The following is a 22,782-nucleotide window of genomic DNA, read 5'->3' on the forward strand; positions in this document are numbered from 1 at the left end:
AGTCAACCTGGGCTCCATCCTCAACACCCCACATGGTTCCCTGTGCATTGCCAGGTGTGACCCCTGTCTCAGGAGTAAATTCTTAGCATAGCCGAGTGTGGCCCAATGCCCCCCTCCCCGTGCCCCCCCCCACACACCACCCCACACCATCACCGCCAAAAATTTTTTTTAAAAAGAACCTCAAAGAAAACAAACGTTTCTAGGAAAAAAGAAGAAATATTTTTAAATGTTTTCTTTGCTGTCAAACAAAAAAAAGTCATAAGATGCTATAATGTGTTGTGCTCATAATCCAATAAAACAAGATTAGGAAATGATTTTGCAAGCAAGAAAAACATGGTTTAAATTTTTTACTTTTCAAATCTAGACTTAGAATATATATTGAAAGTATAAATGTAATTAATTGTATAATATAAAGTCAATCTATTGATATGGGAAAAAGAATATATGCAAGTTTATAAAAAGAGATCGAATATGTTTGTAAAGGTAGATTAAAGATAGAACTATTTATTTGACTGAATAGTCAACTAGTAGGTGTTTCTGAAAAAGCAGCCTGAAGAGAGAAGTTGGGAGAAAGGAAATAGTTAAAAATTGCAAGAAAAATAGGGTAAAAATTTGAGATTTTCAGAAGATCTTGGTTTTGAGTTCTGTGGAAGGTCTGTTGAGATCCACAATAATCAGAAAGTTGCATCTGGTCAGTCAAGGTCCCTGAAGAACAATCCAGAGTGGGGCATCTGCCTGGGAGGACATTTGTGGGCAGTGACACAGCCACTAAATGCAGGACACTGGCCACTAGGACACTGGTCACCAAGACACTATGTAACCACTAGATACTGACCACATAATACCGTGATCACAGAGCACTGACTGGAATTATGTGGCCAGAGAACACTGACCACTGGGCATTGTGTAACCACTGGACTTCTCAGCTCACTGTGCACTGGCCCCATCGTAAGAACATGTCACTCAGTTGGGAAGGGACCACGTGACACAAACCGTGTTCTCTTCAGTGCACAGAGCTTTTGGTACTCACCAGGGGCGTCAGTTTTGGTAGTTTTGAACTTCATCAGTGACTATCAAAATACTATTAGGAAAAGAAGAAGAGACATTTCTGCAGGGGGTCTGACGGACAAGCTAGAGAAAAAGACATAGTGATCAAACCTGCTGCCCCCAACTTTCACCCACTCTGCTGCCACTCATGGGGGCTGCCACTGAACCCCACAAGGCTCCTCTGGCCTGCCCTGGAGGGCCCAGTTGTCTGTGCATAGGGCTTCCTGCCCAGAGCTCTTCCTCTCTCCATGGCTCTGGAGCCTCAGGCACAGGAGGGGAAAATCAGAATATTTCTAGAGACCCAGGCAACCAGTGCAAGGCCAGTGCTTGAGTGTGAGGACAGTTGTACATCAGTGTTGAGTCACGAGGAATGGCTGCCAGCTCCGGCAAGTCCTGTTCACCTGGGCAATGCTTCGGAGACTGTCAAAATTCATAGAGCCTGTTATAGCTTGGGGCGGTGCCTTTGTGTGGGGGTTCCCTCTGGGCTCGGCTGGGAAGATCCCTTCTAGAAGACATTAAGTTCTGAGAGGATTAGCCCTGCAAGACTAAAACTAAATGGCAGGAAAGGGAGCTTGGTCTGACTCCAGGAGAGTAGCTTCTGCCCCTCCAAGCATCTCCTGGACTGAATCAGTTCTCATACATGGGACCTTCCTTGGTCCTCCTTGTCGGGGTTCTTGGCTCCCACATTCTCTCCTTCCTCAAACACTTTCTCGGCAGTGTAAAAAGTCTCCCAACAAGGCCAGGGTGGTAGTTCAAGGGGTTGGAGCCCATGCTTTGTGGGCTGGAAGGCCTGGTTTGATCCCCAGCATCCTGTAGGTTTTGAGCTGCTGCAACAGCCCGCACCCCAACCTGAGAGTCACCCCTGGGCAACCTGCAATCCAACCCCCCCCAAAAAAAGACCCCCTCTCCCCCACTAAAAAAAAAGTCTCTCTCCCAAGAAACATAACCCCACGTCCTCTTAAATTGTGGTTCCCTCTCTGTACACCATCACCCCTCCCCGTGCTTTCCAAGGAGTTTGGGTTTAGCCATTATCAGGTGTCAGATTCTCCTGATGAAAGTACTTTTGGAGCTGATGTCCTGATTAAAAAAAAAAAAAAATCCAGGCCCACCCCATCTCTCCTGCTGTCCTCCTGCAGCTTTCTCTGGAAGCGGCACTGGAATTCCTGATGCTGGCGCCAGTGCCAGACGTCTGGGGCCCGGGACAGCAAGACAGAACTTAACTCTTTGCTGCACAGAGCAACCTGGGGCTAAGAGCCAGGACATTCCAAGTCCCACACTGCAAAGCTGTGTGCAGCTTTAACTAGAGAAGTTTTTGTAGGGGGGGGGCCATTGGCGGACAGTCTCAGAAGGGCACCTGAGACCACTCGGACCAATTTCCTGGCAGCAGACTGGATGTGGCATTTCCCTGAAAACCCTGGATCAGCAACAAAAGGAGTCCCTGGCACCACGGAGAAGGTTGGCACGAGTCTTCACGGGATGACACGCAGGGCCTCCCCGTGAACAGGCAGAAATCCAGGCTAGTGAGCGGCAGCACTGACTTCCAAATTTGACCCGCGCTGGATGCAGTCACTGGATCGGAATGGGAAGCACTGAGTGCAGGCATGTTTGAACAAAACGCATCGTTCTTTGGGCCTGCCTTTGTCTCCTAATTTAGTTTCCAGCTCCTGCAGCAGTCTCCTACTCCTTCAATGGTCCCGTTATTTGTCATTCCTCCACTGGCATTTTTATGAACTGAAAATTGAGAGAAGCAACCTAAGATGGAGATCTGATCCTGAATCTCAGTGTGGGTCTGGAAATGTACTTCCATTGGTTTCCAGGACATTCAGCTGCGGGTCCAAATGCCAGGATCTGACAATCTAGTTTCGCACGGAAATCCCTGAGTCCCGTTCCTGGGTCTGGCCTCTGAGTTTGCATTCCATTGGATCATTCTCTCCCTACGTGCCGTCTTATAACAGGTTTATGCTGATTTTCAGGGTAGAATTCTAGTGGGGAGAGACCTTTTGGGCCCAACACCCAAATTCCAATATTCCTGGGGCACCAGGACAGATAAGTATTGAGGGGCCTCTCGGTTACAAGCTCAGGAAAGGACAGTCTAGATGAGTGGAAACCAGGACACCAACTGAACCAGTCCATTCACCTCCACCACCACATCCCCACTCACCACCCCCATCCCAAAACCTGAAACTGCACAGGCAGGGAACTCCTGCTGACCCAGGCCTGGGCCAGGGCACGGGGGACCCGACAGGTCCTGCTTTTGTCAACTGAGAGAAGTGGTGAGGACTGAGGAGGTGAAGGATCAGGGGAGCCAGTGCAGACAGACTGATCCCTCTATGGGTTCTGCCAGGCATCCAGTGTATACTCTTCAGAGGCACCCAGCTCACACAGACCCCAAGGATGTGGCTATCCTATGGACATTGCTCCCAGAGGGACTGGTGGCAAGTCTCCAGGGAGGATGGTGGGAACTCTTCTGGAAGTATTTGTGACAGGGCAGTGTGTGGGGGGAGCTGGGCTGAGATGTGGGAAACTCTCAAGACACAATCTCCTAAAGGGACAGGGAGAAGAAAGGGGTCATAACTGAGGTCATGTTGGTTTAGGAAACTTTCATTTGGCTGGTGGTCCAGAGAAGAGCCTTGACCTGGAGGTAGGGTTTGGGTTCAGTGTTGAGCACCTATTTTGTAGAATTTAGGGACCCTGACTTCTTTCCTGTTCTCCTCTTACTGTGTCTTGGGGGATGGGAGTATCCATGTTCCCTGGCATTTTAATGAGCAAAGGAAGAAAGAAGACTCAGGCAGTGGTGTCGCTGGTTGTGGCCCTATCCTCCCTAAATCTGGGAACAGCCACAGAAACTATGGTTTACTTTACTCTCGCATGCTCCTGGGAAGAGCAGTACCCCATGTTATGCCACATCTCAGATAGGCCAGGCCAGTTACCAGACACAAACACCAGCCACCGCACATCAAAGGTCTTTAAGGCAACTAAAAAGCACAGTGAACAAATCTGTTGTGCCAGTTTAGGTTCTCCCGGGAACCAAACAATCCTCATCAGAAAGCGTATTAGAAAAGCCTGTCTGCATCCCTAAAGCAGCCTCACCTGAGGAACACAAACATTCCATCAACTTTCCTAATAACTGTGGCATCTACTTTACCACTGGGTGCCACAGGGGAATAGAAATTCTTAACAGCATCCCTGTGTGAAGGTCGGGGGCTACCCAGCACTGACTAGGCAGATGAAATGCAAAAGTGTGAATGTATGATATCAGCAAATACCACATCTTATAGAAAAACATTATACAGGCAAGATCGGGCACGCTCACGATGGCAGGGCCGCAGATGGTAACACATTATCCAGATAGGAATTTTGTTGTTTCATTCACTTATGGAGCCCCGCCCCGGGAGGAACCCCTGTGGTCCTAACATGGGTTCCAATGAAGGCGCTCAGAGGAAGAAGCTCATCCTCAGTTTGCACAGAGGAAGGAAGAGAGGGAAAGTCACAGTCTGTAAAGGCAGATTTCACACTCACCCCTCGGCCTGGTGCACAAGTCATGGTGCCTCAGGACAACCCATGGCCCAACATTCAACATTTGACATTTACGAGACTAAGAAAAAAAATATTGTTAAGCCCATATGAACATTCCAAGCAGCACCAAAAGGCAGGTAGTGAAGATGCATGTCCTTCCCACTCAGAGCCCCTGCTAGATGCCACCAAGGTCACATGGTCAGCCTGGATGGCTCGGAGGTGACCATGAACCCCCCTTCCTCTGCCTTGTTGGAGATCAGCCACGACCCTTCCATCTGTGTGCACACCGGCTGTCTCAGAGCCTCCATGCTGGTGGGCTGACTTTGACAAAATGACTGTTTTCCTCTGCAGGGCTTTCGAGGCATTCCTGACACCTGTGACTAATGCCATTTTGTCTTTCACCCCCAGCTTGTCAGGATGCCCAAGAGCCACCTCTGCAATGAAGAAGGCAAAGCTATCAGGAGAGCAGATGCTGACCATCAGGCAGCGAGCCAGCAATGGTAACCCCCTCACCCCTCCCTCCAAGGACAAGCAACAACCTCGCCCCCCACACACACCCTTTGGAACAGTGTCACAGTGCCCTCTGCTTACCCAGGACAGCTCCTGACTGCTTCTCCTAGCGAGCAGACACTTCACCATTTTCTACCCGCCTGTGAAGCCACCAACTGGGCTGGCAGTTTTCCCATGGCATCTCATGTTAGGATACAAATGCAAGTCACAGGGACACAGAGAGTGCTAAGCAGTTTTCTCCCCAGCATCCCAAAGCCGCAGTTTCCTGCCTCTACCCCACAGAGCCTCTCATGGAAAAGCAGAACCTAGAATGCCCCTGTCCCGACAGGCCGGCAGACCGCAGAATCCCACTCATTCACTCTTCGGGTGGAGTTCTTGGGGGTCCAGTTTCCTCAAGCCAGTCTGCAGAAAACGTTTCCTTCTAAGAGTCGGGGCTGCCAGCGCCCATGTGCAAGGCTTGAGAGGAGAATCCAGACCCCAGGAGGAGTGGGCAGAAGTCAGGATGTGCACACACCCTGCTCCCCCTAGAAACAGCTCAGAGACCCTCCTTCTGCCTTCAGATTTCAGCTCACCCTGTTGACAACAGTCCTTCTCACGGTCTGGGTTTTATTCTCGCCGCCTCCCTCCCCCCCACAGATACATAAACACACACACACACACACACACACAGAGTGTTGGCTTTTGTTGTTGTTGGCGATTTGGTATTGTCAATGAGTCCCAGCCTCCCTTTGCAGCTCTATCTGGTGCTCTTAAGGCCAAGCAGCTGGGATGTGCCTGAGGGAGTAAAAACTGTAGAAAATGCTGGTTGGATGAGCTTCCTGCAGCCTGGTGCAGAAAGCTATTGGCCCTGAGAGCAAATGAATCAACAATGTGGATTCAGCAAGTTTTCCTTAAACAGACACACATAAAAACTCATCAAAGGAGCTATGTATTCCTGAGTCGGCGAGTTGGCAGGACTTTCCTTATAATATTTCCTCCAGGTAAATGGCACTAGAGATTCTATCGCTCAGAACTCTCTCAACTAGTAGAGAAGAGGTGTGGCCGCAGCCTCAGTCCCTTGAGAAGATTGTGTGACTCTACCATGAAACAGTGGAGCAGCTGTTCCGGGCAGGCATCCCTAGTATTGAGTTCCTCAAATGAACCAAGCCCCACACACTCATATATAGAGGGCCTTGGGACTCATCACAGATGCTCCATCCCACACATCTGGCTGCAAGGAGAATCCTGCCTATGAAGTGACTCTCGACGTTGGCTTCCCCCCTTTCCCCTCCATCCTCTGGCACCAGTAACCCAGAGAGTCCCCAGATTGGAGGTGTAGGATTTCTGGGCCATCTGCCTTTATAGATCCTGTGACCATTTATTAGGAGTCCTGAATGTATACCAGGAGCTCAGCAGGCTTCTCAGCATGTGGTCCATTGGTTACCTGGAAATAGCTATGGTCACAACATGTATGTCACCAAGATTTGGCTTCCTGCATGCCCAACATTCTGCACTGCCTCTACTGCTCAACACAGTTAGGCAACAGGGAAGTGGAGATTATCACCTTCAGGAATCTCTCAGTCCTGCCTGCATACCCTCCCTTATGTCCAGGCTTGTGGGAAAAGAACCACTTTGAGACTCCAGGATGACCTCTGTCCACTGCTTCGTTGCAGTCACAGAAGCAAGTGGTCATTGTTTAAAAAAAAAAAAGCAGACAATAGTTCCAGAACTTTTCTCCAAACTCTTAGCTTGACATTTCATCCCTCCTCCAAACAACTCTGACATTAAAGTAAAAATCCCTAGACAAATTAATCTGAATTTTGATAAGTTTATCACTCACTAATGAAGAAAACAGCAGTTCACTGAAAGGTCAGTGTGAAAGAGAAATAAAGAAGACTGAGGAGGTGGCTCAGTTGTAGAGCACTGCCTTGCATGGATGAGACGCTACAAGGAAGGGGGGGGATGAGAGAGAGGAAAGAGAGAAAGAGAAGGGGGAAAGAGAGAAGTAAGTTGAAAAGAGTAAGCAAGAGAATCCAAACTTGAGAGCTCAGATCTCATATCTTGATGGAGCAATCATTCATTCTGGGCTGGTGAGTAAATAGTCAGGCTGGCCTCTCCCAGAAGCTCTCTCTTTATCAGGGACCCTGAAATTCAGAACCCAGTCATGTAACTGCTGGCACAGCTGTTCCCAGAAAGGACTCTGCTGTTTGGAGAGTTAAAAACAAGTCACCAGCCTGAGTATTCATGGGAGGAGCAATGCCAAGCACTCCCCTGGCTGAGAACCTGGCACTAAGCACTGCCTGGCCATTTGCCTATTTCTCTATACTGGAGCCCGCTTTGCAGGGCTCCAGGCAGGGACAGGAACCCAGGATGAGAATGTTTATTCCTGCTCTAGATTCCAGTATATACCTCTCCGCAGATGTGCTCTCAGGGAAGCGCCAGATTTCCCAGAGAATGTGCAGCAGGAAAGCAAAACCAGGACTTTCCAAACCTCACCTGCCTGGAGCGCTTCCCTCCTACCTGCCAGGTACTCACCAGAGAGGTGACTGTGGCCCCTCTCTTTGTCTGTGTGGACAACTCAAGGCAAAACTCAGGACATGCCTGCTGCTTTTCAGGAGACAAGCATGACCATGAAATTGTCCACTGCAAGTGTTCCCATCCTTGAATCCACAAAATTGGAGTTCAATACTGGCCCCGGCCTGACAGAATAGATTATTTCTGTCTCTCTTCTTCCTTAGACATCCTGAGAGAACCCTTCTCTGAGGTCACTTTTCTGGCATCATCTATAATGAATGATACATGGATGCTTCCCTCTGTACCCTGGTTTGGAGGGGTTGGGGCACAGCGACCTCAAAGAGTCTATGCTTAGCTTGCCAAAGGGAGGAGGCAGTAAAGAGTTTGTCCGGATTTCAGTCTTTTCTCTCAAGCAGTAACCGACTGGGAAGGGAGCCATTCTAAATGTCCAAAGCTCTTTCCAGCTCCAGCATGCTTTCTTCCTCTCTTAAATCTCAGGCGAGAGTTGGCTCTCTCTCACTTCCTCCCTAAAAGACTCTCAGTAATTTCTTTGTCCCACTGAATGATCTTATGAAATTCATCTTCTGCAAAGCTTTCTGAGGCGGGGCATCTGATGCTATGAGGGTTCTCCCTCCAGAGAATTCACTCGTGCCTTTTCCTCGAGGGGCACTGTGTATGGTCCTTTTTTTTTCTTTGCCAAGCCTTTAGAAAAGAAGAAAATGAATACACACACTTTCTTTTCTCTATTTTTTTTTGTCAACAACAACAAAAAAAAAGGACATTGAAGTCTGAGAAAATGAGCTTAATTGTACTAGGGACTCCTGTGTATTTATCTTTGATCTCATTTGATATCCCAACAGTCAGAAGGAATAGAAATTGTTTTTTCCCTGAACCTAGAGCAGAAAGGCAAACTCAGGTTACAGGGAGAGAGGCAGAGCCATAGGATAAAGGGCAGGGGAACAACCAGGGCCAGAGGATGGTAGGGGATGAAGGAGAGTACCTTCAGGAACAAATAGTGGCCTGTGACCCTGATTTCCTCTGGATAGAAACCCATGTCATCTTCATCCATCTTTCCGTCCTAAAACAAACCTTAGAGAGCCAGTGAGGCCAGCTCAGGACCTCAGCTTAATGTCGTCATTGGCAATTACAATGACATCGATATCTGGGGCCATGCCCCAGTGGTACAGTTACTGCCATGTATATGTGAAGTCCTGGGTTTCATTTCCAGCACAGCAAATTAATTGATTAGTAATGAAAAAATTAACAATGGTTTTAGGCTAGAATGGATCTGATCTCAAGATTTGATAAGAAGGTCTGCTTTTCTGGTTATTTTTTAGAATAGACATTTGAAATGAGTTTTATAAACATTCTATTCCCACGTACTTTTATTAGAAACATATATTGATTTGAAGGAACTCTGCAATACACTGCTATCTAGAAACATAAACAAATATAAGTACATGTAGGTACTTCTTTAATTTGACAATTAAAACCTTTACATAGCTACATTAAGATGTAAGAAAAGAAAGTATGGGGGGTAAGGTGCTTGCCTTGCATGTGGTCAACCCAGGTTAGATTCCCAGTACTGCATAAGGTCCCTACCAAAATTAAAAAAGAGTCAATTTTTGTTTTTAATTCCCTCCTGTTACATTGTGTTATGTTGGGAGTGGGATTACAGTGATATAGAACAATGACAGGCAAGGAATTCACTCTACCCTTGGGAGAAGAGAAAATGGACTCAGAGCTTCATAGAAAACTTGATTTGCACCTTTCATTACACAGTTCCAATTTCCATGGACACAATAAAATATCTGAAGAGGGGAAATTTTTTAATTGATCGAACTTAAAAATCTGAAAAAAATATGACATTAACAATTTGCTCAGAAATCTTAATAGAGGGGCCAGAGCAATAGTAACAGCGGGTGTTTGCCTTGCACACAGCCAACTTTGATTCTATCTCTGCCACCTTATATGATCCCACAAACCCAAGGGGAGTGATCCCTGAGCTCAGAGTCAGAAGTAAGCCCTGAACACCATCAAGTGTGACCCAAAAAGAAACAAGTTAAATAATCCTTATAGAAATTCACTTGGAATATCGACCCACAACAACTCAAGAACTTAAGGGGTTTGGAGTGTTTATGTTATTTCAGGCCTCAGATTATGTAAAAGGTATTCAAAATGCATTTGCACTGAATGAATTTAAAGAATGTGGCTCCTTGATGCATCTTTGGTTTGGATTTGTGCTTTGAGTATGGATGCTTTTATTTGTTTTAGGAGAGTGTTTCTTTTGTTTTGTACTAAATCCTTCGTTTGGTTTAGGGGTTGGCGTTCTTGTTTGGGGAATGATGGTTTTCTTTTTGCCTTGTTTTGTTTGCATTGGGCTCCCAGAAAGTGCTCAGGGTACCTGTGGATCACTTTCAAGATACTTGGTCAACCAGGCTAGATAGTTCAGTTCCAAGGAACAGCAATGAGTTGCTGCTTGAGCCCAGCAAAGCTTTTCTTGGTTGAAAGGCTCAGGGACCTGAGGGCTCAAAAGAGAAGGGAATGTAGATGTTAGGATAAAGCTCTAGGTATTGTGAATGCAAGGCAGGTGCCCTGACCCCTGAACTGTCTCCCAGGCCCCAAATCCTTGTTAATAATAAATTGATTTAGTGGCCTTACAAATACAGGATTTTATGTCTTGAGTCCTCTTATCTCAAGATCTATTGAGCTTGCACAAAACAGTAATTACATTGGCTACCACCTTCAATGAGACCTCCTGTGTGCCAACTATTAGCTACATTACCTTGATCCATCCAAATTCCAAGTTCCAAAAGCTTAAAGACATGGGGAAATGGTTTCTACCACTAGGAAAGGTTAGACTTCATTCTTGGCAGTCTTTTTTATTAAGATTTTGAATTGCTTGCGGGGGTGGGGGTTGTATACTTAATACAAAAGGAGGCTAAGCTGTGTGTGACTGCCAGGGGGGCAACCCCTGAGGGCTGAATGTCTGAATAGGGTCAGAGGCGCAGCTGCCAATGGCCACCTGATCCTTCAGGGTCCTAGCTGGGGCAAACCAAAAAAGTAATGAAGTGTGACCCTGTTCTTGAAGCTCCATGAGCCTCTGGAACTCACTTCCACACCTCAGACTAATTTCTAGGAAGTCACAATTGCAAAGGAAGAATAACCAAGTGGTAAGTAGAACTTACCTGCTTACCTACTTTTCTTCTCTGATCTTCTGAGTTAAGGCAAGGCAGAAGAAATAAAATTCTTTCCAAGAAGATGACTTTTTCCAAGTTTTTTATCCTCCCCCCCTTCTTCTTAATAATCGACTGAAAACAGCAACTCAGACCCAACCTCATTGACTTCATAGTATTTATCTTTTTGATGTGGGGGCAGGGGAGAGGGTTAAAGATCTCCTCTTCACATGGTCTCTTCACAGTGTTTCTAGAATTATTGTTGATTGTCTGCCCCCCCACCCACCCCCCCCAGCATCTGCATACTGTTTGTCCCTGACCTTCCTTGTGGAGGCATTGGTCTGGGTTTGAGAGAGGGGGGGAAACATTCAATACCCTGGATTGTCTAGGGAAATGGCATTTTGTATGATTCCTCCTCACCTTCCCCTCTGAGCATTCGACTCTGTGAGGTCTGAGACTAAGTTAGAAAGAAATCCAGGCCTCCTAAGCCAGGTGATGTGATGCTACCACCAGTCCTTTGAGCTGACACTGACAGTGTCCCTATGAAGACAGCCGCTCATCTCTGTGTCCCAAGAGATCCGTGCTGACCCATGCCCAGAGCACATGCTGGAGAAGCTCCTCATTCTTCCATCCACCATGACATGGCTCAGACAGGTGACAAAGCTGAAGGTCCCCAACCAGGGTGCCCTGCACAATTTGATAGGACTGTCAGTAATGTAATTCAGAAATTATTTTTTATTAGTCCATTGTTGCATATTCAGAGCCCCTTTCTGGCATGTATCTATTGCCTCTCCTCCTTTTCCTATCAGCCTGCTCTGCAAGCAGTCCTTTGATCTCAGATGAATCATGGGACTGTTTTTTGATTCCCTGCTCAGTGTCTAAGTTTTCTAGGGAGAGGGACTCTGTCAGTCTGGTTTGCTGCTGTGCCTCAGAGCCTGGTACATTCCTAGAATGGTGGAGAAAAGAGATAGAGACAGGAGATGTAAGGAGAGATAGGGACAAACAGAGACACACAAGAAAGGGAGGATCAACAGAGGTGATCAGCAAGTAGATCGGCATCCAGGGCCACCATGGTGACTGCTGAGGGAAAGAGGGCTACTATGAGCTCAGTTTCATTAGTCTCCAGACATGAAATTTTCATTATGGGGGGAAGGGAGCTGTGTACACGCCATAGATTTATTTGGCTCTATCGGGGTCTTTATATAGTCAGGAAGGTGGAAGAATTGAAAGGCTGTGACTTTTTTAATCAATTAGTATTTCCCCAGCAAATACCATTCCCAAATTTGATAGGAACTGGAAAATGCTCAGCACCTGAACCTTAATCCATTCACGTGCAATAGTTTTAACCTACTTCTGTTTGCATTTCAGGTATAGAGAACGATGAAGAAATCAAACAGTTAGATGAAGAAATTAAGGAGCTGAATGAATCCAACTCCCAGATGGAAGCGGATATGATAAAACTTAGAACTCAGGTAACAGTTTTTGAAGCCCTCAATTCTAGCCTCATGGGGGCCGGGCCTCCAGAGAGGCACGCCACGATCCATCATCGCTTCTGTTCCCCTCTCTCAGCTCCTTGTTTTTCTGTGCTTTTTGCTGTGTGTCTGTATCATCACCCCCACTGTGCAGCACCATCACCCAGGGATCTCAGGTTTTTCTCCTGAGATCTTCCTACTCTTTAACCCCATGTTCCAAGTATTAGCTGCATCCCCAGATTCAGATGAGGAAGGCCTGTGCCAAAGGGCTTTTGCAATGTTCTGTCCATCTATGCAGGTTCTATTGCAGATGGTTCTGTCTACATAGACACCCTTCACAGCTCAGCACTAGCTGGGGTGGAGGGGGCACGGCCTTTCCTGAGCGTCTACTGAGTGCCACTCAGGGGCTGGTACCATCTTGCAGTTCCATTGGATGCTCAAGCATCCACAAGGTAAGCAGCTTCCACATCGGAGAATCAAAGAGAACCTGCACAGTCAGGCCACAGGGCTGGCCAATGGTTGAGGAACTCCACACACTCTCCTTCACACTGGACTTTTGGCATTGCCATCCTGGATGAAAAGAGACCCTTCATCCTCTTAGAAATAAGGCCTCTACCTCCCACCACTCCTGGGCCCTGGGCCTCCTCTTGCCCTGAAGATAGTTACTAGGGTTCTTGAGAGAAACCAAGAAAGGGACAGGGATTCACCCTCCATCTGAAGAGACTCTGCGCACATTCTGCTCCTTGACTGCCTGCTGGCCCTCACTTATGAAAGGCCCTGATCCTCACGCAGGTCCCCTGATGTAGCTATGAAGGATGCCATGCGTACCAGTGAGGATGAGGGTGAGCAGATGTGCCTTTTCCACAGGTCACTGCAGTTATCCAGCTTTTCTGATGCCAGCCACCGCATTGGTAGCCTAGGTTCTCAATTATGCTCAGATTGTCACCACCCCCCACACTTGGCTGACCAAAGGCTCTCCCTAGAACATTTGTCTGATGCATGGTTTCTCTTATCCACTGGGGTCACCAGAGTCTGAAAGTAGTCTCATGACCCAGATTGTCTCCCCATCATATTATCCTTTCACACATTCACCCCACTTCACCTGCTTAATGAAGTCAGAAATGACCCCTGCACCCCAAGTCTTAATATGCTCATGAGGAAGAAAAGTCTGGAAATCTTGCTTCATTCCCTCATTGGAACACATCGAGGCAATACTGAGGATATAGAATTCCCTTCTATGTTCAAGATGTTCTAGCCACAGCCCTTTGGGGTTCTCTATGTCCTGAACACCCTGATTCCACAGGACACCTCCCTTTCCAACAGGCCATCCCTCAGAGTTGCACATCCGCTCATCTAATAGGATACCCACCTGGAGGGATTTTTCATGTCAATAGGACCCTCTCCAGATAGCTAGACTCTTCTTCCCACTCATTCCCTGCTCTGGATGAAGGAAGGTAACATTCCCGTGTGTCTGCTCCTACTTGGATGAGCTTTGAGGGAGGCAAACACACGCTCCCTTGTACTGAACACCCCTTAGGACCCTGAAGCTGGTACCCCTCCCTCCTCTCTCTTCCCAGATTCCCTCTTCTCTCTTCGGTCATCACTGCTCATGTGGGGCTTTGTGATATCTGGAGAACTGTTTGCTCATGGCAGCATCAGTTGATTTCCAAAAAGAAAAAAGGCGTGATTCATTGGCTTCTAATTCACTCTTCTACCTCCCTGACTGGGGAGATGAGGTGACCTCCCCCATGCGCTGGGGATGGTGTGCCAACCAGAAACAAGTTTGTATGTGCGAAGTGATCTGAACAGTTGGGGCCAGGCCCCACCTACAGTCAGATAAGGCAGGGGGTACGCAAAGCCAGTTGCTGCTAGAACAGGTTTGCTTCCTCCCAGCCTCCCAGGTGCTGTTTTATGTGAGGTCCGAAGAAATGCAACTCAACCCACACCCACACAGGCCCTGTGGGTGACTTTGCCAGGCACAAACAACCACCTTAATTATGTCATAAAATGCTAGATGGTTGGCAGTCCTGCTTCTCAGCTTTTAGTGCTCCTCATAGCCTCAACCTCTTTTCAGCGGTAAGACAGGGAGACAGGGGAGACCCCCACCACTGTCTTTGCCCAGTTCTCTTTGCTCAGAAACAATGATGAGCCCAAGGAACCAGTAGAGGGACACAGGCTTGTCTGGGACTCAAACATCAAAACAGGGGGCAGGTGTCCACAAGGCTCCACCTGCCCTTGCCACTTGGACTGACTGAATTCCCTCAGAGAATCTCAGGGGCTCAGACCCCATGATTGACCCCTATTTGTATCTTATCTAGCCCAGGCCCCAGTGAATATTCAATATTTAAACATATTCTGGGCACCAGAAAGATAGAATGGTGGGTAGAGCATGTGCCTTGCAGGCAACCAGCCCCTCCTGTGCTCCCCTAGCACCATATGTGCTCCCCTGAGCACCACCAGTGAGCACTGTTGAGCACAAAGTTTGTAATAGCCCCTGAGCACCCTCCCCCGGGGCAGGTCCCAATTCTGTGGCTTCATGCACATTTGCAAATAGTCAGTCCAACCTACCCTATCAGTTTATAATAATGGAAACTGAGGTCTCAAGGTGCCAGATCTAGATCTTAGAAACCCAGGCAGTAGAATTCAGTGATATCTTCACTTAAAATAATCAGGACAGTAGAAGATTATCTGTATTTCTAATATCATGCATACTTCATATATGCATTTGTTTTTAACTTCAGCCATATATATGTGTGTGTATATATATGTATACATATATACATATATATATATATAATGCACAAACTTTAAATCTGCTGAAGAACCAATCTGTGAGAGAGCAACAAAATCCTCCAAGGAGTTATGAATGTTAATATCCACCTGTGACAGTTGTTCTTAGCAGAAGCTATGCCCCTGTCTTCTCTGAGCCAGGAGCATGACTACTTAAATGATTCACATGGGTTTGCTCTCAACCCACTTATAAGAATTCAGACTTAGGACAGAAACATTTTGTTTGATCGATTAGGGAGTGTGTCCAGTTAGAAAATGTTGGAACAATATTGGGGATCAGGTTAGGGAAGCAAGTCAACATCAATGGACCTGACAAATCCAGTATTCCAGTCTCTACAACTTCTTGAGAAAAGTCTGTCCTTTGTGCAAAGTCAGAACAGGTCAACTGTCCCCTGGCGTCTCTGCCCTGCAAGGTCAAAGCTCTTTCCCATCCCCAAATCCACGGGACTCTACCCACTGCAGAAGGCACCAAGAGAGCTCATGTTTCCATTCAGCTCTAAGACCATTATTTCTGCCATCCGCCCCCTCCCTCCAGCCACCAAAAGGAGGTTTCTCCTCCCACTTCAACTTAGTTCCCTCCTACAAGATCTGACAGCTTGTTACCGAAGACCTTAGCAAATGGTTTTGAAGCATCATTCTCCACCCTGTCCTTTGAGAATATAGAGCTCGCTTATTCTCAGATCCTACAAAGAGTGCCTCCCTACAGAACAGGTAGCAGAAGCGCAGGGATGAGACTGCCATAGGATCCCCACTCTGTGCCAGGCCACACACTGGAGCCAGAGGAGAAGCACAGAAGGCAGGAGCTTGGGAAGGCGGAATGTTTCAGCATGGGGAGGAGCAGAGGCAGGAGGAAGCAGTGGTTATTGATTCTGGTACCCTGATCATTTTCATCCGGCTGTTCAGGAAGTGCTGGGGGGTAATGCTTTCTTAGAATGCTAAAGTCAGACTTCTGTTCTCAATTGTGAACAAGATGAGACACTACCAAGAATCTTGCTGGTGGCCCTGCTGGACCCAAGCAAACATCCCCTTGATAGCGTTGTTTCTTCTTCATCCGAAGGTCAGTTAACCTTGTGTTCACCCTTCGAGACAGTGGTGCCACATGCTCATGGCTCTGTGGATTCTTGTGATGGGACGTGATGCAGGCTTCTGCTGTCCCCTGCATGTACTGCTTCCCCTCTTGGTGCTGCTCCTTCCCAGCCCATATGCAGGTGGCACAGAACCTGTGTCCCCTCACTTACACAAAGCCAGCAGAGATAGCCTTGCCTTCACCTCCCTCCCTGTCTCTGCATACGGGTCTTAAATACTTACACTTAGTTTGTTTTGTTGTTGTTTGGACTTTTTTTTTTTTTGCTTCTTTTGAAAGTGTTGTTTTGTTTGCCTCCTACCAGGCTATGCTTGGAGGCCTCCAGGTCTGCACCCAGCACCCAGCAATGCTCAGGAGACCATGTGGGGCCGGGAATCAAAACCAGGTCGGGTGCATGTTAGGCATGTGCCCTAACTGCTATCCTTTCTCCCAGACCCTGAATATGTTTTTTAAAAACACTTCACGCCATCCCGAATACTGAGTCTACTCTAAGGGCTCACAGATGCTTTCTGCCTTTCTTTGTGGGGCTCAGGCTGGAGCCCAGGGCTCCCCCAGGCAGACTCTGGGCTATAGCACATCCCCTGCCCCTGAGGTGTTTTCTCTGATGCACCACACAGCAGTGAGGTCAGGGACTCAGGTCACGCAAGCCTCTGGTCACATCTGCTCTGTGGTGAAATCTCATGATGCACTCAGCCGTGTGCCAACCTAGTATCACCCGGGCACAAAAACATGAATTTAAAAGAGCTGTTAAAGCTTTATAAATGTGTCTCTCACAATGATTCAATTAAAAACTCAATTTGAAAAAAAAAGCTGTTAAGCTTCACAAAAGTTTGCTCTTTCTCAGTTTCTTTTTCAGTCCTTCAAAGATGCAGAGTTCCTGGGTCAGCTGAACCAGGCCAGGGTTGGATTGGGCCTATCAGCCACCCCATTCCTTTCCTAATCTAGACTGCTTGTCCTAGAAATACTCAGGCCCAGAAGGAAGGGTAGTGTAGACGTGTCTGCAGCACACAGTGTGGCCACAATGTCTGTGTCCGCAGCTGTCTGGGGGCAGTTCCCAGGAAACTCCTCCTCGAGCTTAAGTGAAGAGTGATAGATCATCCCCTTCCAAAGAGACACAGAAGAGAGAAGAGTGAAGACAGGGAGGCTGGTCATGACAGAGCACCTGCCCTTTTTTTACTGAGGCAGGGGACTGAACAAGAGGCCAGAGCACAGGGCTCAAGAAGGCCCACAACCAGGCTGCTGATAGACTGACTGCCTCACCAGGCCCCAATTCCTTGCACGGGAAACCCTTCCTCCTAGAAACTCTTCCATCCCTGGATTCTGGAGAGCAAGGATTCCCTGGCTGCTCCCTGGGGCAGTTGGAAAGGAGGCCTCGGTCTGTTCCCAGTTCTCCCAGACACCTCTCAGCAGAGCAGGCTTAGCTCCTTCCCAGGAGAGAAGTCCAGAGGGAAGGGTCAGAGGTCTCTTCCCACACCCTCTCAGCGGCCTGCTGCAATGACCCCGTGAGATGGGTGACCTCTGTAAAACCTTCTGAGGGGGCTTCCTTAAGATTGGGCTTTTTGAGCCCCCTAGGACACCCTGTGGATAACAACTGTCTTCCTATAAAGGCCTCCACATCTCTCCCTGTAGGTGCATAGCGGGAAGAGATCTCTCTTCTAGCACAGGAAAGAACCTAGAGTCTTCCCAGGCCTGGAGAAGGATGCCAGTTAGTGCAGAGGAAGGATCTTTGATATAACTGCAGTGTGAGTCTGTTCTAGGAGATTCAGAGTTCAGGGTCCAAAGACAGCTGCCATTAAAGAAGGAAAGGTGGGAGGCATGGCCTACACCCAGTGGCTATATTTTTATAGTCCCTTGTTTGGCACTGCTAGCCCTGTGCTCTCTCAGGAGAGGATGATGTTCCCATAGATGTGACTTCAGGGGGCATTATTGTCCTTTGGGACCCTAAGATGTGAGACAAATATGGTTGTACTGCAACTGTTGCCACATTCGCACTGGAGGTCAGAGGCCACCCCACTTGTGAGAGACTGGCTATGTGGCTGTCTCAGATGAGAGGCTGCTATGAAAAAGCCCTCCATGATCTTCTCTCTGGAAGATTAGAGGAAGAATGGCAGGACAGAAAGCTATAAGTGGCCATCAAGTTGTAGGATGTTACACAGGCAAATACAATGCCCATAGGTGTTACCTGAGCAGATATAGATGGCCTTAGCTAGACAAGGGCAAAACACAGTGCTCACAGATGCTATCTAAGAGGACATAGAGGGAGAGAGCTTTAACTCCATCACAAACAAACAGAGTGCCCACAGGTGCTGTATGAGAGGACATAGAGGACTTTAACTTCATTATGGGCAAACAGAGTGCCATAAGTGCCCTCTGAGAATCACAGGAGTGAATCCATCCCATCTGCATACAGATAAACACAGTCCCACCTGGCCTCAATGAAGAAGATAGTGACAAGCCCCACCAAAATATTGATATGTTAGAGTCAGAGAGATAGTTCAAGGCATAAGACCTTTGCCTTGCATGTGATTAATTGACCCTGATTCAGTCTCTGGCAATGCATTTGGTTCCCCGAGCACTGCCAGGCATGACCCCAGAACACAGAACCAGGAGTAAGCCCCAAGCACTGCCAGCTGTGGCCCAAAAACCACTAAAGAAACAAAAATTAACATTTAAGATTTATCCTGGCAGAATGAGGTTTAGACTCAAAGAACAGAGAGTTTAGTGGAAGGTCTATAAAAATAATCGCCAGAACAATATATCCCAATCCCATTAAGCCAGCAGAGACAACAGTACATAGAACCAGTTGTTAACATTTTAATCTATGCACAGTGACAAGCAAAACTTTAAAAATATTTACAAAAGTTGACATAGCCTAGAAACTTACCTTACATAAACCCCTTCATTTCTCCTCTGGAAAAAAAAAAGTTGTAACAGTTCTACCAAATTTTCAGGTTAATGAACCAAACCCTTTAAGTGACAACTCCTTATTTAAGCAAACAAGTTATTTGCATCTAAAGACTATTCCTGACCTCAAGAATGCACGGTTTCCAACAGCTTGTATTACATGTCACACAAATTTGTGCATTTTAGATTACTACAATGGAGAGCAACCTGAAGACGATAGAAGAGGAGAACAAAGTAATTGAACAGCAAAATGAGTCTCTTCTTCATGAACTGGCCAACTTAAGCCAGTCTTTAATTCATAGTCTAGCTAACATCCAGCTGCCGCACATGGTAAGTGACTGAGTGTGCAAGATGAGGAGAGTGGTGACCTGCCACAGGGCACAGCTCACATAGATGCTTTGTTCATTGTTATTGTCAGGGTCCTTCCAACTTTGGATGTTGGTAGTTACCATCCCAAACCATAATCCCAAACCTTGGTGGGGCTGATCCAGTCTACCCCATAGGCTTAAGTATGCTCTGAATTTCATTAAATATCCTAGAGAGTGGCACTATGCAATGATACTATTTTATTGCTGATGTGAATATCCTATTAAGAAAATAAAAGTTATATATGAACTACTATTTAATATCTCGTAGGATCCAATCAATGAACAAAATTTTGATGCATACGTGACTACTTTGACGGACATGTATACAAATCAAGATCGTTATCAGAGCCCAGAAAATAAAGCCCTACTGGAAAATATAAAGCAGGCTGTGAGAGGAATTCAGGTCTGAACAGCTGCTAGTGATGGATCTTGCTTAAAAAAACAAAAAAACAAAAAAAACAAAAAAAAACAAAAAAAAAGAAAGAAAACAAAAAAAAAGGATGCCTCTTGTTTTTTGCTGCTGTAATTTACAGAAAGTGTTATATATTTATTTCTGTTTGAAACAGTGTTATGCTTACAAGACTTCATAATGATTTTATGTCTTGCTTTAAAGATAGCACCTGCAGGATAGTTTTTGAATACATTCACATTTTGTACGTTTTCATATAAGCTGACATAGTGTGATATGCCATGTAATGTTTATAGCTGCTAATGTATGCACATTTGGGGGTATATATATTTCTGAAGAGGTAAGCTGATCAAAATAAATAGAGTGTAAATTCTTTTTAATGCTTTAGTGATTAAATGTTTTAGTATTTTGAACTGAAATGGACAAAACAAAAAAAAAAACCTACAGCTTTGAATGATCATGTGGTGGTCCTAAAACCACTTTTTAGACATTATCATTCTGCCTCATGTTGGAGGATTTTATGGAATTTAAGAAATACATTTTGTGTGCATATTGTTTCATAGCAAGAATTGGTTGCAAAAAAATGCTTTATTTTTGAACAATGCTTGGAAATATTATGTGATTTTTTTGTTTGTTTGTTTTAGGAGGATGGTGTATGGTGGGGGCAATAAATGAGGTTTTTTGCATTCCAAGGAAATGGCATATGGATTATCTGTAAGAAATGAGATAAGTAATTTATTGTAAGACAACATCAAGCCATGGAAACTTGGCAGAAGATTCAAAGCAGCTTAAACAGCACTTTTAAATTAACTCCTGAGCATTACATGGTGTGACTATGGGAACTCCACTTAAGACAGGGGCTTATCAGAGGTGGACAACACGAAGATTTCCTTTCCATTCTCAATAAACTTTGGAACAACCTTCTCTTATCTCCCCGCGTTCTGTGCCCCTCTACACTGTCTGTTATTGCAATATGGTTTATCGAACAGAGTCTGTATGTTTTCATTGATGCGCAAAGATAATTTAAGAGTATTTATTTCCCCCTTTCTACTTTAAAAGATTTATTATTGTTGTTCTTGTCATTTGACATGGGTGGGGAGGGGAATGAAGGCAAATGATTGGCGAGTCTGTGGGGTGCTGGACTGGGTTTTCTGCTGGACTGCTTGGAAGGCTGCTCAGGCTGCTTTCTCCAGATGCCCCACACCTTTGGCTTTGCAAAGCTTTGGGTACTCTTCAGAGTACCCTCAAAACGAAGCTTGTGTTCCCCTTGGAGACCAGCTGAGCACCTGGCATCTGCACAGCCTTGTCGTTTGGTTTGCCCTGATCTATTCTAAGATGAATGCAATCAGATTTTAAGAGTAATTAAAAAATACTTCAGCACTTTTTTGCTTTACACGCGACCATCTTAGACTCCTTTCTACCTTGGGGATTTGATTGTTTGATCCGACGACTGCACTATCTGTCTGCATAAGACCACTTTTGATTGCTGCGTTCTTCCCTTCTGAGTAGTCCCTAGGACAACGTGTTGTGTTTTCTGATGTTGACTTGCTTTACATGTAATAGCATCTCTTCCTTCCATGTCTTGATGTTATGCAGGAAGTACAAAAGTACTTTAAAATTTTGTTATGAAAAAAAAAAGATGGGTTTTGTAAAAATAAAAAAAATATTTTTAGCAGAACAGGACTTACAGGGTCATTGTCCCCACAACGTGCCAGTCGACTATTTGCACTTACCTTGTCCTATATCCGTACGGAGGTGTGCAATTCCTGGTGTCAGCAGCCTCGCGATGCTGAGCCTGGAAGAATTAGAGGAGGCCCTCAAGGCTGACCCGATAATGTTGCTAAGGGAGATTACAGGGATCTCACAGCAAATATTCTGATACAATACTCAACCTCGGTATATATATATGTATAAATATATGTACATCCCAGCGGCACTTTATACTGCTCACTGTACAAACGCTTACAGTTTTCCACGAGGACTTTAATAACTAGCTGGGAAAAGATGATGTAATTACTCGGGGGCCCTGCAGCCTTTCTGCAGCGCGCCCTCTTTCTGTTGTGCTATTAGTTGTAGCTGCCATGCTCAGAATTGCCTTTTTGAGAGCTGAAGCAAGGTGCTTCTTGTCACCTGATGCCATATCTATCGTCCAGGGCTCTGGCCTCCTGGCAGGGCCCCTTGTTCATATCGGCATATGCATTTCCCCGCCGCGTTGTGTCTGCAGCTTCTTTGCCAATATAGTAATGCTTTTAGTAGAGTAATAGATAGTATCAGTTTTGGGTTCTTGTTATTACCTATGTACAATGGAAAGGGGTTTTAAGCACAAATCTGCTGCTCATCTAACGTTGGTACATAATATCAAATCAAAAGTTATCTGTGACTATTATATAGGGATCACAAAAGTGTCACGTATTAGAATGCTGACCTTTCATATGGAATTATTGTGAGTCATCAGAGTTTATTTATTATAACTTATTGTTCATATTCATTTCTAAGTTACTTTAAGTAATCATTTATTAAGACAGAATTTTGTATAAATATTTATTGTGCTCTCTGTGGAACTGAAGTTTGATTTATTTTTGTACTACACAGCATGGGTTTGTTGACACTTTAATTTTGCTATAAATGTGTGGAATCACAAGTTGCAGTGAGACTTCATTTTTAAATTGTGAACTTTGTACAAATTTTGTCATGCTGGATGTTAACACATCTTACTCTAAATAAAAAGGTGTTGCCACATTTGTAGCACGATGGATCTCTGCCCGGGTCTCGTCTTCACTTGAGTGTGCCGTGCTGTCTGGGCCCCTGGGGGACAGTGGGGAGTGTCCACCTCTTGGCCTTGCCTCTGGGGTAATGTTAAGGGCAGGGCCCCCTATGCTGAGGTTCGGGCTCCATGTGGCTCAATGGGTACACTGGCCTGGCCCTCTTCAAGGAGTCACCTGTGCCACTCCTTCTCCCTCAAGAACATGCTGAACATGGGACATGTTCCTACACAGTCACAAAATAGTTACCC

The 22,782-nt window shown here is 46.0% G+C and overlaps 1 protein-coding gene across 22 annotated transcripts in view; it reads left to right on the forward strand.

Moving 5' to 3' along the window:
* The window catches only part of MYT1L (myelin transcription factor 1 like), a 501,918-nt gene extending 479,410 nt beyond the window's left edge, over positions 1-22,508 (forward strand). For 16 of the 22 annotated variants that reach the window (XM_056128242.1, XM_056128237.1, XM_056128238.1 and 13 more), the window contains 4 exons: positions 4,972-5,063; positions 12,111-12,220; positions 19,179-19,322; positions 19,629-22,508. In XM_056128242.1, coding sequence (XP_055984217.1) covers positions 4,972-5,063; positions 12,111-12,220; positions 19,179-19,322; positions 19,629-19,769 — 487 coding nt within the window. In that variant the 3' untranslated portion in view covers positions 19,770-22,508. The remainder of the gene's footprint in view (positions 1-4,971; positions 5,064-12,110; positions 12,221-19,178; positions 19,323-19,628) is intronic. The other 6 variants (XM_056128302.1, XM_056128350.1, XM_056128255.1 and 3 more) reach the window with 3 other exon arrangements.
* Positions 22,509-22,782: the final 274 nt, after the last annotated feature.

The sequence above is a fragment of the Sorex fumeus genome, unplaced genomic scaffold (genome assembly GCF_029834395.1).
Source record: "Sorex fumeus unplaced genomic scaffold, SorFum_2.1 ptg000006l, whole genome shotgun sequence".
In the NCBI taxonomy this organism is placed as follows: Eukaryota; Metazoa; Chordata; class Mammalia; order Eulipotyphla; family Soricidae; genus Sorex; species Sorex fumeus.